Source organism: Ovis aries, chromosome 26 (genome assembly GCF_016772045.2).
Source record: "Ovis aries strain OAR_USU_Benz2616 breed Rambouillet chromosome 26, ARS-UI_Ramb_v3.0, whole genome shotgun sequence".
NCBI classification, from domain to species: Eukaryota; Metazoa; Chordata; class Mammalia; order Artiodactyla; family Bovidae; genus Ovis; species Ovis aries.
Genome location: NC_056079.1, coordinates 34,225,093 through 34,243,170, shown reverse-complemented (window position 1 = coordinate 34,243,170; position 18,078 = coordinate 34,225,093). Strand labels below are relative to the sequence as shown.

Here is an 18,078-nt window from a genome sequence, read left to right as displayed (position 1 = left end):
CACAAGCTGGAATCAAGATTGCAGGAGAAATATCAATAACCTCAGATATGCAGATGACACCACCCTTATGGCAGAAAGTGAAGAGGAGCTAAAAAGCCTCTTGATGAAAGTGAAAGAGGAGAGTGAAAGAGTTGGCTTAAAGCTCAACATTCAGAAAACGAAGATCATGGCATCTGGTCCCATCACTTCATGGCAAATAGATGGGGAAACAGTGGAAACAGTGTCAGACATTATTTTGGGGGGCTCCGAAATCACTGCAGATGGTGATTGCATCCATGAAATTAAAAGACGCTTACTCCTTGGAAGGAAAGTTATGACCAACCTAGATAGCATATTGAAAAGCAGAGACATTACTTTGCCAACAAAGATTCGTCTAGTCAAGGCTATGGTTTTTCCAGTGGTCATGTATGAATGTGAAAGTTGGACTGTGAAGAAGGCTGAGTGCTGAAGAATTGATGCTTTTGAACTGTGGTGTTGGAGAAGACTCTTGAGAGTTCCATGGACTGTGAGGAGATCCAACCAGTCCATTCTAAAGGAGATCAATCCTGGATGTTCTTTGGAAGGAATGATGCTACAGTACTCCAGTACTTTGGCCGCCTCATGCGATGTGTTGACTCATTGGAAAAGACTCTGATGCTGGGAGGGATTTGGGGCAGGAGGAGAAGGGGACGACAGAGGATGAGATGGTTGGATGGCATCACCGACTCGATGAACATGAGTTTGAGTGAACTCCAGGAGTTGGTGATAGACAGGGAGGCCTGGCATGCTGCAATTCATGGGGTCGCAAAGAGTCGGACACGACTGAGCGACTGAACTGAACTGATCTGATCTATTGATAAGATTTTATTTCTTGACCTCTGTGATGCTTATATCTATGTATAACTTGGCCAAAAACTAGTGTGCTGTATGCTTATGACTTGTGCAATGTTCTCTATACATGATGCACATCAATAAAACTTTTATTTAAAAGGAAATATACACTATGTTATATGCCAGGAAGGAAAGTTTAAAAACAAAAGGAAAAGGATTCAAAAGTGTAGATTATGCAAAGAATTGATTTAGTGTTTTCAGTAGTCTTGTAAAACCATTTTTATTTGTAATAAGAATATTTGCTTTATTTGATAAGATACAGTTTTGAAAGAAAAAGCAAGTAGTAGTATGTTTCAACTTGTATACACCTTTTAACAAGCTATTCAAAATGGTTCTGAAATGATATATAAAGAAAGAACAAAACAAAACAATAATACATAGTTAATGGTTACATGTATTTGTAACAATAGTATAAAATATGCAAAAACTAGCAAATATGAAGTCATGCCTTCTGTTATTTCCTGAATTTGAAGGAGACATAACAGAAGGCTTTAACTTTTCCCTAAGGTTATGTTCTTAGGAAATCTGATACAATGCTATCATCTTTTATGCCAGGCTGGTGAAGAGGTATAGTCATATCTCTTCGTATAATTTCCCTATATTTTAAATTTATAATTAAATAACTGTCTGAGATTAAAATCATGTTGTCCAAACAAAATAATAATACATACAGATATAGAGAAAAAAATCAAGTTTACTTCACTATGTAAAATAATATTTATAAAACACAATATAAAGTTTAGAAAAAAATATTCACAGAGAGGACACAAATTACATACCACAGCAACATCTGCATCATAGCTTCTATTGCATATTGTGCCAGGAAATGTTGCTCCCACATATTTAGGCTGTTTCCTGTAACTACATCATTTTAATGTTTCCTTTTGTATTAGCATGGTCATTCAGAACGATTCACGAGCTTATTTATTAAGTTAAATCTCCCATAAAATTTAAAATAAGTTTTCAAACATACTATTTTCAATCTGAATAATACCTAATATATTATACAAAATGCTCAAATTTTTGAAAACTATAATTCACCTTAATATCAATTTTTTTTCTTAACCTAAGTCCTTGACTTGATATAATTTTATTATATCAAATTCTCCTCAATTTCCCTTATTCAGCAATTTATTGTTTTGGTCACTAAAAATTAAAAGGAATTTTTAATTTATGGAAAATATTTCTTTTTTGATGATTAATTTTATTTATTTATTTTTATTTCTTGCCATCTAAATATAAGCAGTTTTTAAAATTATAGACAGGCATTTCTTCAGTCATGTCCTACTTTTTGTGACCCCATAGGCTGTAGCCCACCAGGCTCCTCCGTCCATGGAATTTTCCACAAGAATACTGGAGTGGGAAGCCATTCCCTTCTCCAAAGATCTTCCCAACTCAGGGATCAAACCTGAGTTTCCCAACTGCAGGCAGATTCTTATCATCTGAGCCACCAGGGAAGCCCTAACCATATTACCAAAAACCTAAATGTTTCTTTATCGAACAGTAGACATGAAATGCATTCACAAATTGTAGGTAATATTTACTAACTGAATAGTATCAGTTTTACATCATTAATAAGTTGGAGTTTGTATGTATTGTGTCATATAGCTGATATTATAAAAGCTCATGAAAGACAGATTTTTTCACATAAATTATATTCCAAAATATTTTGGTCATATAAGTGATTCAGATTGTTTTTATTTTTATCATGTTTCCTACTACACTATCATCTCAATGGCAACATCTATATTTTACTTAACATTTTCAAAGGGGCCTACAGAGAACTGAAAAACACTATAAATGTTTTATAATATTGTTTATAATAAATGTTTAATAATATTATAAAATTAATGAAATTATTTATGTATACCTCTGTATTAATGCAGAATATTGTGCTTACATAAGTAAGAATGTTACATCGTGGGGCCGAAGGATAAGATAGTCCTGTTTCCATGCCAAAAATCTTTGTAATAAATCATCAGCCTCTCCAATGGTGGAAATTCGGTTTTTATCTGACCACAATTCCAAGGAGGATAATATCACAGTCAATTTGAACTGACTAAACATCTAAAAATAAGATTTATATTGTATATATTCAAATAAAATAAATCATTACATCAAAACAGTACATAAAAAATAAAGTTTACTTGATTACTTTGGATATTAACCCAAATAAAGGACTTGAGGTCATTAATCTGCCATGATATAATGAAAAGATTTTCAATGACTTTTCATAAATTTACACATGCAAAAATGTTAAAACTTACTGCATTGACAAGGCCAATAATCTGGATAATTTTCTGTGTTACAGCCACCATTTCTGATCCCATATAATCATACTGAAAAAGAAATTTTTTATGACTTTTATTTTCTATTTTTTTAAATTTTTATTTCTACTTTATTTTACTTTACAATACTGTATTGGTTTTGCCATACATTGACATGAATCCACCATGGGTGTACATGAGTTCCTAAACATGACTCTTTTAAAACTGTGACAGCAATTTTTCTTGTATGATGAATATCTCTTGATGATAGCAAGTAGGAAAACCATAGGACTTGTGAGATGAATTAAAATATACTAACATAAAGATAATAATATTTACCATAATGAAAACAAACAACAATAAAAAAATCATACTTAGGCATTCAAAATAGATTCTCACTTGTTACATATTTTAAAGACACTGTCCAGCAGAAACAACTGAAATCATCGAGAGGTACTAAAATAACTTCACAGATCTGTCTATATTATAAAGGGATTTCTTGAAGTAGATATTTTCTAAAACAGAAGAAATCAGCCACAACATTTCCCACTGCATGCTTAGCAATTAAAGAAGAGTAAATAAATATTAAAAATCATCAACATGCTCAAATAAATCTTGAGGAAGACAAAAATGTCAATGATGTAAAGTGAAAATTATGTGGCATGACGGATTCAAAAAGGTTTGATAAAGAACAAACTGAAATAGGGTAAAGGTGAAAAGAAAGAAAATATTTTTTTCTCTGAAGCTGACAAAAAATATATTTTTAAAAACTATAGTCAATTTACAATATTACATTAGTTTCAGGTGTACACCGTGGTGATTCAATATTTTCATAGATTATACTCCATTTAAAGTTGAAAAAGACTATCAATACCAATCACTTAGGAGAAGATGGAAGAGGAAACTGCTACAGTCACTTCTGAAAGTTATCAATATCCTCTAACAGTAATTTACATTAACCTAATGTCAGTGTTCTTGCCTGGAGAATCCCAGGGACGGGGGAGCCTGGTGGGCTACCGTCTATGGCGTTGCACAGATTCGGACACGACTGAAGCGACTTAGCAGCAGCAGCAGCAATGACATAATAATTTCACTCTTATCTAGATACTCAAAAGACACCATGTTTACCAAATGGATATTTTTCCAAAAAAGAACTGCAAGTGACCAACAGGTACACAAAAGGTTTTCAACATTACTAATCATCAGGGAAATGAAAACAAAATCCACGGTGAGATTTCACCTCACACTGGTCAGATGGCTGTCATCAAAAACAAACCAAAACACACACACACACACACACACACACACACACACACACACACACACAAAAAGAAAAAAAGAAAAAAACAACAGCTTACATATGCCTAAGAAATCTGTATGCAAGTCAAGAAGCAAAAATTAGAACCAGACATGGAACAACTGACTTTTTTCAAATCCAGAAAGGAGTACGTCAAGGCTGTATATTGTCACCTTGCTTATTTAACTTACATGCAGAGTACATCATGTGAAATGCTGGGCTGGATGAAGCACAAGATGGAATCAATATTTCCGGGAGAAATATCAATAACCTCAGATATGCAGATGATACCACCGTTATGGCAGAAAGCGAAGAGGAACTAAAGAGCCTCTTGATGAAAGTGAAAGAGGAGAGTGGAAAAGTTGGCTTAAAACTCAACATTCAAAAAACTAACCAGTCCCATCACTTCATGGCAAATAGATGAGGAAACAGTGGAAACAGTGACAGACTTTTTCTTTCCAAAATCATTGCAGATGGTGACAGCAGCCATGAAATTAAAAGATGCTTGCTCCTTGGAAGAAAAGTTTTGACCAACCTAGTCTGCATAATAAAAAGCTGACATTACTTTGCCAACAAAGGTCCATCTAGTCAAAGCTATGGATTTTCCAGTAGTCATATATGGATATGAGAGTTGGACTATAAAGAACGCTGAACACTGAAGAACTGATGCTTTAGAACTGTGGTGTTAAAGACTCTTGAGAGTCCCTTGGACTGCAAGGAGATCCAACCAGTCATACCTAAAGGAAATCAGTCCTGAATATGCATTGAAAGGACTGATACTGAAGCTGAAGCTCCAGCATTTTGGCCACCTGATGTGATGAACTGACTCATTGGAAAAGACCCTGATGTTGGGAAAGATTGAAGGCAGGAGGAGAAGGTTATGACAGAGCATGAGATGATTGGATGGCATCACCAACTCAATGGACATGAGTTTGAGCAAGCTTTGGGAGTTGGTGATGAACAGGTAAGCCTGGTTTGCTGCAGTACATGGGGTTACAAAGAGTTGGACATGACTGAGTGACTGAACTGAACTGACAAATGCTGGTGAACATGTTGAGAAAAGGAAACCCTTGTACTCTGTGGGACTGGAAAACAGCATTATTCAAAACAATATAACAGTTCCTTAAAAATTAAAAAAAGAACTGCCATATGAATGACAATCCCACTTCTCAGTGTAGAGCCAAAGAAAGTGAAGTCAGTATCTCACAGAAATATCTGTATTCCCATGTTTGAAACGTTATTCACAATAGCCTAGATATGAAAACAACTTTAAGTGTCGTCAACAGATGAAAGAACAGAAAAGAGTGGTATATATGTACAATGGGCGGGGAGGGCAATGGCAACCTACTCCAGCACTCTTGTCTGGAGTATCCCAGGGATGGCGGAGCCTGGTGGGCTGCCATCTGCGGGGTCGCACATACTCAGACATGACTAAAGTGACTTAGCAGCAGCAGCATGTACAATGGGAGGAAGGCCTGGCAATCCATCCAGTGTTCTTACCTGGAGAATCCTATGGACAGAGGAACCTGGTGGGCTAAAATCCATAGGGTTGCAAAGAGTCAGACACAACTAAAGCGACTTAGTACAGTACATGTACAATGGCATAGTATTCAGTCACAAAAAGGAGGAAATTCTCTCGTCTGCAACAACATGATAAACCTGGAGGGCATTGTGCTAAGTGTGCCAACCCAAGAAAGACAGAAACTAACTGTGTTGTGTCATGGTATCACTAACATGTAGAATCTAAAACAAACAAAGAAAACCAGTCCAATTTCATAGAAACAAAGAATAGAATTTTGGTTGCCAGAGGAAGTAATGCAGAAATGTAAGTCAAAGGGTACAAACTTTTCAGTTATAGGTTCTGAGTATCTAACGTGCAGGACAGTGACTATAGTTAATGATATGGTATTGTATACTTGAAAGTTGATGAGTTCTCTTAAGTGTTCTTACCACACACACACATGGAAAATAGTGTTAATGCTGTGAGGCAGTGAATGTGTTAATTATATTGGTCTTGGTAAACAATCTGCAACGTACATGGTCATCAAATCTTCACATTGTACAATTTAGCCATATACAATCATATTCATCAATTATTCCCCCCAAAATTGGAAAAAATATTAAGCCAATTGGTCAGCTGGCAAATATCTATCACAGTTCAAAGAAAACACTGTGACTGGAGAGGGTACAGCAGGTTAAGGAGAGGGCAAGGCAGTTAGGAAGTGTGATCAGAGACCCCGGCCTGATCTGAGGATGAGAGGGCGGGTAGATAGTATTGTGCGTCCTAGGCTAGTTTGGGATCCTAATTACATACATTTGTTGTTTGATGTTCAGTCACTCAGTCCTGTCTGACTCTTCTGTGGCCATATGGACTGTAGCCCTCCAGGCTCCTCTGTCCACAGGATTTTCCAGCCAAGAATTCTGGAGTGGGCTGCCATTTCCTTCTCCAGGGGATCTTCCTGACTCAAGGATCCAATCCACGCCTCCTGCATTGCAGGCGGATTCTTTACCAGTGAGCCATGGGGGAAGCTTCTTAACCATATCCAAGTCACACCTAAAATTAAACCTTTTTACTTGGAAATAATCAGAAAACTACATACATTATGTCTTTAAGGATGTTTTTCATAATGTTTAAAGAGAGAAGGCAAATAAAGCACAAGGCCCCAATTTATAGCACAGGGAACTGTATTCAATACCCTGTGATAAACCATAATGGAAAAGAATACTAAAGAGGAATGTTTATATGTATATAACTGATTCACTTTACTGTACAGCAGATATTGGCACAACATTGTAAATCAGTTATACTTCAATAAAAAATGAATTAATTAAAAATAAAATAAAAAATGTCTGGACTCTGAAAGATAAATTGGTCCAAATTGGCAGTTCCATGTTTTAATTTTTCTATAAACATTTAGCAAAAAAAAAAAGTGTAGCTGCCATTCCATAATCATTAGAAATATTAATTTTGAAACCCTTTGTAAGAGAGCTAACAATATAAAAAATTTCCATAAACTGATTTCATAAATTTAATACTCAGAAATGATTAAACATTTTTGCTGATGTTCTCTAGGTGATAGCAATAAAAGATTAAACTTTAAGAAAGAGGTAAAAAAATGGGAAAGAAGAGAGAGAGCAATGGAAGGAGGGGGAAGTTTGACTTACCAAAGCTTTTTCCACTATAATGTGCATTTCTAGATATTGGGGCAATAGTTCTGAAAAAGTTTTTTCCTGAAAAGAGAATTTATCAAATGTTAATATGTTTTGAATTTATTAAATACAGACAGTGGCATGTAAAGGAGACAAGTTACCTCATAAAACCCTCATGAGGTTTTAACTATAAAAATCAATTGCAAATCAGAAAATTAACTTGAAAACAAATTCCAAGTTTAAAGGAATCCCAGTGAGCCTGCTAGAGTAAGGTAGAAGTCTAGGTATTCACTATTAATACTGAATAAGAGAAAGTGAATAATTCCATAGCTCCAGAGCATAGGTTCTGTGTCCCATTTGATACAATGTAATAATCCTTGATTGTGTCAAGTTCAGTTCAGTTCAGTTGCTCAGTCGTGTCCGACTCTTTGTGACCCCATGAATCACAGCACGCCAGGCCTCCCTGTCCATCACCAACTCCCGGAGTTCACTCAAACTCACGTCCATCAAGTCAGTGATGCCATCCAGCCATCTCATCCTCTGTTGTCCCTTTCTCCTCTTGCCCCCAATCCCTCCCAGCATCAGAGTCTTTTCCAATGAGTCAACTCTTCACACGAGGTGGCCAAAGTACTGGAGTTTCAGCTTTAGCATCATTCCCTCCAAAGAACTCCCAGGGCTGATCTCCTTCAGAATGGACTGGTTGGATCTCCTTGCAATCCAAGGGACTCTCAAGAGTCTTCTCCAACACCACAGTTCAAAAGCATCAATTCTTCGGTGCTCAGCCTTCTTCACAGTCCAACTCTCACATCCATACATGACCACAGGAAAAACCATAGCCTTGACTAGGCGGACCTTAGTCGGCAAAGTAATGTCTCTGCTTTTGAATATACTATCCAGGTTGGTCATAACTTTTATTCCAAGGATGGAATGCAGTCACCATCTGCAGTGATTTTGGAGCCCAAAAAAATAATGTCTGACACTGTTTCCACTGTTTCCCCATCTATTTCCCATGAAGTGATGGGACCGGATGCCATGATCTTTGTTTTCTGAATGTTGAGCTTTAAGCCAACTTTTTCACTCTCCACTTTCACTTTCATCAAGAGGCTTTTAGTTCCTCTTCATTTTCTGCCATAAAGGTGTTGTCATCTGCATATCAGGTTATTGATATTTCTCCTGGCAATCTTGATTCCAGCTTGTGTTCCTTCCAGTCCAGAGTTTCTCATGATGTACTCTGCATATAAGTTAAATAAGCAGGGTGACAATATACAGCCTAGACATACTCCTTTTCCAATTTAGAACCAGTCTGTTGTTCCATGTCCAGTTCTAACTATTGCTTTCTGACCTAGTCAGCTATAAATCATCAATTTATTACATCATTTAGTACTCTAATGGTAATTTTTACAAGAGATGTATATCTAACATGCTGAAATACCATTTCACACATGGATATTTTAAAAGACCTACAATTTCTTCCTTGACCCAAGTGCACTAAAATCTAAGTGTAAGGAGGGAACAAAGATGGCATCTGTCATAAAACAGCTTTTTGTTGTTGCAATTGTTTAGCCACTATGTCAGGTCTGACTCTGTGACCCCATGGACTACAGCCCACCAGTCTTCTCTGTCCATGGAATTCTCCAGGCAAGAATACTGGAGTGGGTTGCCGTTTCCTTCTCCAGGGGATCTCCCTGACCCAGAGATCAAACTCGTGTCTCCTGCATTGGCAGGTGAAGTCTTTACCACTGAGCCACCAGGGAAGCCCCACAAAATAGCATAGCTTACTGTAAACAAACAAACAAACAAAGAAACTGGATTCAACTGGTAGAGCCTAGGTTTACATTTTCACAGGGAAGTAAACTGCATGCATCTTAAATGTGTATATACTGAGATGCTGATTTCTTTTCTTGGTGTTCAAAATTAACTTCAAAAATATTTTGTATTTTGGTTGCTCTTACTGTGCTTGTATAAAAATGTAAGCCACTGTTGACAACCATGGATTCTGAATTGCAGCCTGGTTGAATATAATCACAAATTATGTACACACCATAACCGATTTTCAGTATGTTTCTACACAGCAGATTTCATATTTTAATAACAGCATTTTTCCCCATTTTCCATTTCAAATTTATATTCTTATTTTCAAAATAATAAAACTGTGTCTTTAATACCTGTGTTTTAAAATGAACTTATAGTACCGTTCATCATAACGTCACATGTCATTTTCAGTAATTGAACTTCAAAATCCATTCATTTCAATGGGTTACTTTTATTCTCTTCTTTAAAATCTTTTGTTCAATGTTTTAAAAATATGTATTGAATGATAGAATATTCCCAAAATAGATCACAGATCTCTTGTAATTCTCCCTGGTGGTTACATCCTACAAACTTACAGTACATTTTCAAAACTAGGGTATTCACCTGGTACAATGTGTATGTGTATAGCTCTACATCATTTTCTCATGTGTATGTTTATATAACCACAACTCCAATCAAGATACAAAACTATTTTGTCACCACGAAGATGTCCTTTCTTGTACCTCTTTAAAGTCAATTGAGATTATACAGTCTGAGGAAGAGAAATAAATCAGAATGGATTTCAGAATGAACAGAACCTGTTCTTTTCCTGTGGGGCATTTTCAAGCAGACCAACATGTATACAATGGACGTAATAGGGAGGAGACAGATAAAAGGGCAAAAAGGAGCTGCAAAGAACTAATGGCCATTTTTTAAGGAATCTCCACACTGTTCTCCATAGTGGCTGTACTAGTTTGCATTCCCACCAACAGTGTAGGAGGGTTCCCTTTTCTCCACACCCTCTCCAGCATTTATCACTTGCAGATTTTTGGATCGCAGCCATTCTGACTGGTGTGAAGTGGTACCTCATTGTGGTTTTGATTTGCATTTCTCTAATAATGAGTGATGTTGAGCATCTTTTCATGTGTTTGTTAGCCATCCGTATGTCTTCTTTGGAGAAATGTCTATTTAGTTCTTTGGCCCATTTTTTGATTGGGTTGTTTATTTTTCTGGAATTGAGCTGCATAAGTTGCTTGTATATTTTTGAGATTAGTTGTTTGTCAGTTGCTTCATTTGCTATTATTTTCTTCCATTCAGAAGGCTGTCTTTTCACCTTGCTTATATTTTCCTTTGTTGTGCAGAAGCTTTTAATTTTAATTAGATCCCATTTGTTTATTTTTGCTTTTATTTCCAGAATTCTGGGAGGTGGATCATAGAGGATCCTGCTGTGATTTATGTCTGAGAGTGTTTTGCCTATGTTCTCCTCTAGGAGTTTTATAGTTTCTGGCCTTACATTTAGATCTTTAATCCATTTTGAGTTTATTTTTGTGTACAGTGTTAGAAAGTGATTTAGTTTCATTCTTTTACAAGTGGTTGACCAGTTTTCCCAGCACCACTTGTTAAAGAGATTGTCTTTACTCCATTGTATATTCTTGCCTCCTTTGTCAAAGATAAGGTGTCCATATGTGTGTGGATTTATCTCTGGGCTTTCTATTTTGTAGCAATCCCACTGCTGGGCATACACACTGAGGAAACCAGAATTGAAAGAGACACATGTACCCCAATGTTCATTGTAGCACTGTTTATAATAGCCAGGGCATGTCCATCAGCAGATGAATGGATAAGAAAGCTGTGGTACATATACACAATGGAGTATTACTCAGCCATTAAAAAGAATTCATTTGAATCAGTTCTGATGAGATGGATGAAACTGGAGCCAATTATACAGAGTGAAGTAAGCCAGAAAGAAAAACACCAATACAGTATACTAACACATATATATGGAATTTAGGAAGATGGCAATGACAACCCTGTATGCAAGACAGGAAAAAAGACACAGATGTGTATAACGGACTTTTTGGACTCAGAGGGAGAGGGGAGGGTGGGATGATTTGGGAGAATGGGAATTCTAACATGTATACTATCATGTAAGAATTGAATCGCCAGTCCATGTCTGATGTAGGGTGCAGCATGCTTGGGGCTGGTGCATGGGGATGACCCAGAGAGATGTTGTGGGGAGGGAGGTGGGAGGGGGGGTCATGTTTGGGAACGCATGTAAGAATTAAAGATTTTAAAATTTAAAAAATAAAAAAAAATAAAATAATAAAAAAATAAAATTAAAAAAAAGAAAGAACTAATGGCCAAAATGTTCCTAAATCTCATGAAAAAATTAATTTAAACATCCAAGAAGCTTAATGGACTCCAAGTATGATAAACTCAAAAGGATCCAATCAAAGACACATCATAAGAAAACTGTCATAAGGCAAAGACAGAGACTCTTGAAAGAATCAACAAAGAAGGGACACATCGTGCAAAAGGAATCCTCAATAAGATGACTAACATCTGATTCTTCATCAGAGACTATGGAGTCCAAAAGGTAGTGAACTGAAATATCCAAAGTGATTAAAGAAAAACACCTGTCAACTAAGAATTCTATATTCAGCCCACAAATTAAAAGCTTAATAATATACAAATGATACAGTATTTTAGAAAGACATGTCCCAGTAGTGTGTAAACCTATATATCAAAATATTAAAAGCAATTTTACCAGGGAAGTGATAACTAGTATTTCTATATTCCTAATTTTATTCAATAATAAGCACTTTTGCTTGAATAAAAGTGAAAAACAGAAAATATTACATAAGACAACATACAACAACAAGCTTGAAATACATTATTGCATATTTCCATGTATTTTAGATGGAATATGGATGTTTTATATACCCATGTAGAAAAAAGATATCAAATGTTATATTGCTACTCAGCAGCTAAGTACCTCCTTTTCCTGATTAACATAATTCTATAGAAGTAATTTTATAGCGTGTCATGACATCAGAATTGTCTCAGTTACCTGTGAGCTTAAATGGATTGTATAGGACTGATCTTTCTGCCAAATATTGCTGTAATTTTCTGCCAACATTGGTTTATCTGTATGGTCATTTTTCACTTGATAAATTATGTGCTGAAATCTCGCTGAAGATTCCAAAGGCTCAATGCCATAGCTTATATTTTCAAACTGAAGGAATCCCCTGAATATTTAGAAAACAATGACATAAAAATACTGCAAATAATCCCATCATCCTGCAAATGATTCCATCAGATATATAATTCAAAATGCCATAAGAAATGAGCAACCATAGTGAGGAACATGTTTTAAAGTCACTCTCTTTTCCTACTTTTTTTTCAGCTACCACTAGTAACTGAGTAACCACATCTGCCTCAGTTTTTCTCATGTATTAAAGAACTAAGTAAACTGAGAAGTTGTTGGTTTTTTTTTTTTTTCCCCCATATAGCAGTCACATTCATTCAAGGTGTAATAAGGCCATGCATGGGGTTGCAAAGAGTCGGACACGACTGAGCAACTGAATTGAACTGATTTGCTGGAAACCAAGGCATTTGTTGAGAATTCCCAAGAATAAAAAGTTCCTGTTCTTACAGAGGGACAGTGGATATATAGGGTGGAGGTCTAAAAAGGCTGATATGTAGGAAAGCCACATTCAGAAAATGTCAAGTTTCTGAGTCAACAAATTCTGGTCATCAGGAGATGAAAAGCAAAGGGAAGGTGGGAAGAATCTTTTTGCTCTTCTCTGGTCCTGTATCTTATAAACTGACCACCTTCTTCCTGCCACATCAATAATGAAAATCATCACCCCTGGCCTTTTACATCTGAGGTACCTTCTCAGCTAGTGTTCTTACATCTGATACAAAGCATACCTACACTGAGAATGTACAGCTTGTGCTTAGTTAAGTAACTATTTAATGTAATTTTCCATAACTATTCCAGACAGCTGATACAAAATACAACAATAACATCCAGGAAGATGTTCTAAAGGATTTGCGGGGTGGGTGTGTTTGAATTTTTTCTTTAATGCATCTGTCTCTTTCTCCTCAATATCTTGAACATATCTTCAGTTAGGATTCCCTTGAGTGATTTGACTTCAATGGTTACTGCAAAGGCCCATTTATTAATATTAAAAACTAAGGCCATCATGAAGAAAATGTTCTGATTAGAATTCTCCTTAAATATCCCAGATTTGTGTTTTGCAGCCACTAATTTTGTTTCAAAGTATATCCTAACTTTTCATGTATAAATAACCTCAAAGATTCTGTTGTGTGTTACTCGCTCAGTCATGTCTGAGTCTTTGTGACCCCATGGATTGTAGCTCACCAGACTCCTTTGTCCATGGAATTCTCCAGGCAAGAATACTAGAGTGGGTTGCCATTTCCTTCTCCAGGGAATCTTTCCAACCCAGGGACTGAACGTGGGTCTCCTGCACTGCAGGCAGATTCTTTACTTTTTGAGCCAACAGGGATGGGCTGTAACCCGCCAGGCTCCTCTCTCCATTGGATTTTTTCCAGCAAGAAAACTGGAGTGGGTTGTCATGCCCTCTTCCAGGGGATCTTCCTGACCTAGGGATCGAACCCACTTCTGTGTCTCTTGCATTGCAAGAAGAGTCTTTACCCACTGAGTTATGGGGAAGCCCCAAGATTCTGTTACCTGAGTCCAGAACAGATCCTGAGTGTCACGACTGAATTTGGGAAACCTGCAATGTATCCTTGATAATGACAATGCATCTGAAAAACAGTACAGTGAGGCCAATAAATAAATTATTTATGCATTAACTGTATTGGCAAATGTTATAAATATTCAGAACATTAAAAAAGTTGAAAGTAATACATTTGTGTATCATAAAGATTTATTAAAAGTGGTTTTCAACTTAAACTCTTCCACAAAATTGCAGAGGAATGTAAACTTCCAAACTCATTCTATGAGACCACCATAACCCTAATACCAAAACCTGACACAGATGTCACAAAAAAGGAAAACTACAGGCCAATATCACTGATGAACATAGATGCAAATATCCTTAACAAAATTCTAGCAATCAGAATCCAACAACACATTAGAAAGGTCATACATCATGACCAACTTGGCTTTATCCCAGGGATGCAAGGATTCTCCAGTATCCACAAATCAATCAATGTAATACACCACATTAACAAATTGAAAAATAAAAGCCATATGACTATCTCAATAGATGCAGAGAAAGCCTTTGACAAATTTCAACATCCATTTATGATAAAAACTCCCCAGAAAGCAGGAATAGAAGGAACATACCTCAACATAATAAAAGTTATATATGACAAACCCACAGCAAACATTATCCTCAGTGGTGAAAAACTGAAAGCATTTCCCCTAAAGTCAGAAACAAGACAAAGGTGCCCACTTTCACCACTACTATTCAACATAGTTTTGGAAGTTTTGGTCACAGCAATCAGAAAAGAAAAAGAAACAAAAGGAATCCAAATTGCAAAAGAAGAAGTAAAACTCTCACTGTTTGCAGATGACATGATCCTCTACATGGAAAACCCTAAAGACTACATCAGAAAATTACTAGAGCTAATCAATGAACATAGTAAAGTTGCAGGGTATAAAATCAACACAGAGAAATCCCTTGCATTCCTATACACTAATAATGAGAAAATAGAAAGAGAAATTAAGGAAACAATTCCATTCACCATTGCAATGAAAAGAATAAAATACTTAAGAATATATCTACCTAAAGAAACAAAAGACCTATATATAGAAAACTGTAAAACACTGGTGAAGGAAATCAAAGAGGACACTAATAGATGGAGGAATATACCGTGTTCATGGATTGGAAGAATCAATATAGTGAAAATGAGTATACTACCCAAAGCAATCTATAGATTCAATGCAATCCTTATCAAGCTCCATTCTGTATATGTACCACAGCTTTCTTAGCCATTCGTCTACTGATGGACATCTAGGTTGCTTCCATGTCCTGGCTATTATAAATAGTGCTGTGATGAACATTGGGTTACAAGTGTCTCTTTCAATTCTGGTTTCCTTGGTGTGTATGCCCAGCAGTGGGATTTCTGGGCCATATGGCAGTTTTGGTATTTTTCACAGAGCTAGAACAAATAATTTCACAATTTATATGGAAATACAAAAACCTCAAATAGCCAAAGCAATCTTGAGAAAGAAGAATGGAACTGGAGGAATCAACCTGCCTGACTTCAGTCATCAAGACAGTACGGTACTGTCACAAAGACAGAAATATAGATCAATAGAACAAAATAGAAAGCTCAGAGATAAATCTATGCACCCAATCAAAAAATGGGCCAAAGAACTAAACAGACATTTCTCCAAAGACATACAGATGGCTAACAAACACATGAAAAGATGCTCACCGTCACTCATTATCAGACAAATGCAAATCAAAACCACAATGAGGTACCATTTCACACCAGTCAGAATGGCTGAGATCCAAAAGTCTACAAGCAATAAATGCTGGAGAGGGTATAGAGAAAAGGAAACCCTCTTACACTGTTGGTGGGAATGCAAACTAGTACAGCCACTATGGAGAACAGTGTGGAGATTCCTTAAAAAACTGGAAACAGAACTGCCTGATGACCCAGCAATCCCTCTGCTGGGCATACACACCGAGGAAACCAGAATTGAAAGAGACACTTGTAATCCAATGTTCATCACAGCACTGTTTATAATAGCCAGGACATGGAAGCAACCTAGATGTCCATCAGTAGATGAATGGCTATGAAAGCTGTGGTACATACAGAATGGAGTATTACTCAGCCATTAAAAAGAATACATTTGAATCAATTCTAACGAGGTGGATGAAACTGGAGCTGATTACACAGAGTGAAGTAAGCCAGAAAGAAAAACACCAGTGCAGTATACTAGTGCATATATATGGAATTTAGAAAGATGTTAATGATAACCCTATATGCAAGACAGCAAGAGAGACACAGATTTATAGAACAGTCTTTTGGACTCTGTGGGAGAGGGCAAGGGTGGGATGATTTGGGAGGATGGCATTGAAACATGCATAATATCATATGTGAAACAAATCACCAGACCAGGTTCAATGCATGATACAGGATGCTCGGGTCTAGTGCACTGGGATGACCCAGAGGGATGGTATGGGGACGGAGGTGGGAGGGGGGTTCAGGATGGGGAACGTGTGTGTACACCTGTGACAGATTCCTGTTGCTGTATGGCAAAACCAATACAATATTGTAAAGTGATTAGCCTCCAATTAAAATAAGTAAAATTATATTTAAAAAAATAAAAAATAAAAGTGGTTTTCAAGGAAAATAAGTTTTGACACATTTCTTTATTTTATACCAATGAGGTGCCCAGACGTGTTCTCTGGATCTGGATTTCATCCCTATCATACATGGAATATGAAATAAAATATTTGTATGAAACTGCCAACATGGAACAAGCTTATCCCAATGGTAATGGTAAGCCCACTTTAATAAGGAAATATGTGGTAATGAATGTCTACAACATCTGGGTCTTACCTTAAAATATGAAGACTCAGAATGCAAAGATCCAGTTTCATTATATGTATAAACCAAAAAGTTCTGGGATACAAATGAGCTAAGGAAAACAAAAACTAAAAGTGGTTGAGTCATGAATTTACTATGAACATAAACATTAAAATAATAAAAGTATGAGTAAAATATATAGGATTCATATAAGTGTATTCTTTAATTAGAGTCATTTTAGCATGCCATCACAGTGTAAATTCACTGACCTGGCATCTCAGAGAGTTTGGGCTTTCTTAACACCAGAATAGACTTTGAATCCTCCATATCAGATATTTGTGTGTGTGCCTACAAATGTCTTCATTCAACAATATTTGCTGAGTGCCAACAATCTGACAGGTTCAATTCAAGGCACTGGAGTACAGCAATATAGAAAAGACAAAACCACAGTCTTCTTCATAATGAGAGACACATACTGCTAGTATGTTGAAAGTGAAAGTAAAAGTGAAGTCACTCAGTCGTGTCTGAACCTGCGACACCACGGTCAGTAGCCTGCACCAGGCTCCTCCGTCTATGGGATTTTCTAGGCAAGAGTACCGGAGTGGGTTGCTATTTCCTTATTCAGGGAATCTTCCCGACCTAGGGATCAAACCTAGGTCTCCCACATTGTAGACAGAAGCTTTACCATCTGAGCCAACTTAGGTGATAATAAATAAGGCCCAAAGGTTGGTTGCAAATGTAGACAGGATGGCAAGGAAAGGCTAAGTGATTTGACTACTGAAGACCTGAAAAACAAGCCACTTGGATCTGCACAGATCTAGGAGGAAACGCAAATATCCTGAGGCAGAGATAGGTTTTGTATCTATGAAGACCATCTAGAGGACAAAGTACGTGTGGTGAATTGTGGAGACAAGACAAGAGACAATAGTAAGAGGTGGTGTCCTAGAAATGAGAAGCCACCACTGGGAGATTCTGAACAGGAAGAGTGCAGGATCAGACCAACATTTTAATAGAATCAGACTGAACGTCCTGTTGAGAACCTACTGTAGGACGATAAGCACAAACAAAGTGATCAGCTAGGCTGCAATAGCTGGATGATAGGCTATTATCCAGTAAAGACATGATGGTAGCTTGAACTAGGATTGTAGCAGTGATGGAAGTCTAATT

The 18,078-nt window shown here is 36.7% G+C and overlaps 1 protein-coding gene across 1 annotated transcript in view; it reads right to left on the bottom strand.

The window, feature by feature from the left end:
• Positions 1-18,078, bottom strand: part of ADAM18 (ADAM metallopeptidase domain 18) — a 135,485-nt gene that overhangs the window by 80,548 nt on the left and 36,859 nt on the right. Inside the window, exons 4-10 of the mRNA XM_027962623.2 lie at positions 16,945-17,023; positions 14,093-14,169; positions 12,446-12,623; positions 7,600-7,665; positions 3,138-3,209; positions 2,771-2,937; positions 1,650-1,731 (exon numbers count right to left, since the gene is read on the bottom strand). Of these exons, the coding sequence (XP_027818424.2) occupies positions 1,650-1,731; positions 2,771-2,937; positions 3,138-3,209; positions 7,600-7,665; positions 12,446-12,623; positions 14,093-14,169; positions 16,945-17,023 (721 nt within the window). The remainder of the gene's footprint in view (positions 1-1,649; positions 1,732-2,770; positions 2,938-3,137; positions 3,210-7,599; positions 7,666-12,445; positions 12,624-14,092; positions 14,170-16,944; positions 17,024-18,078) is intronic.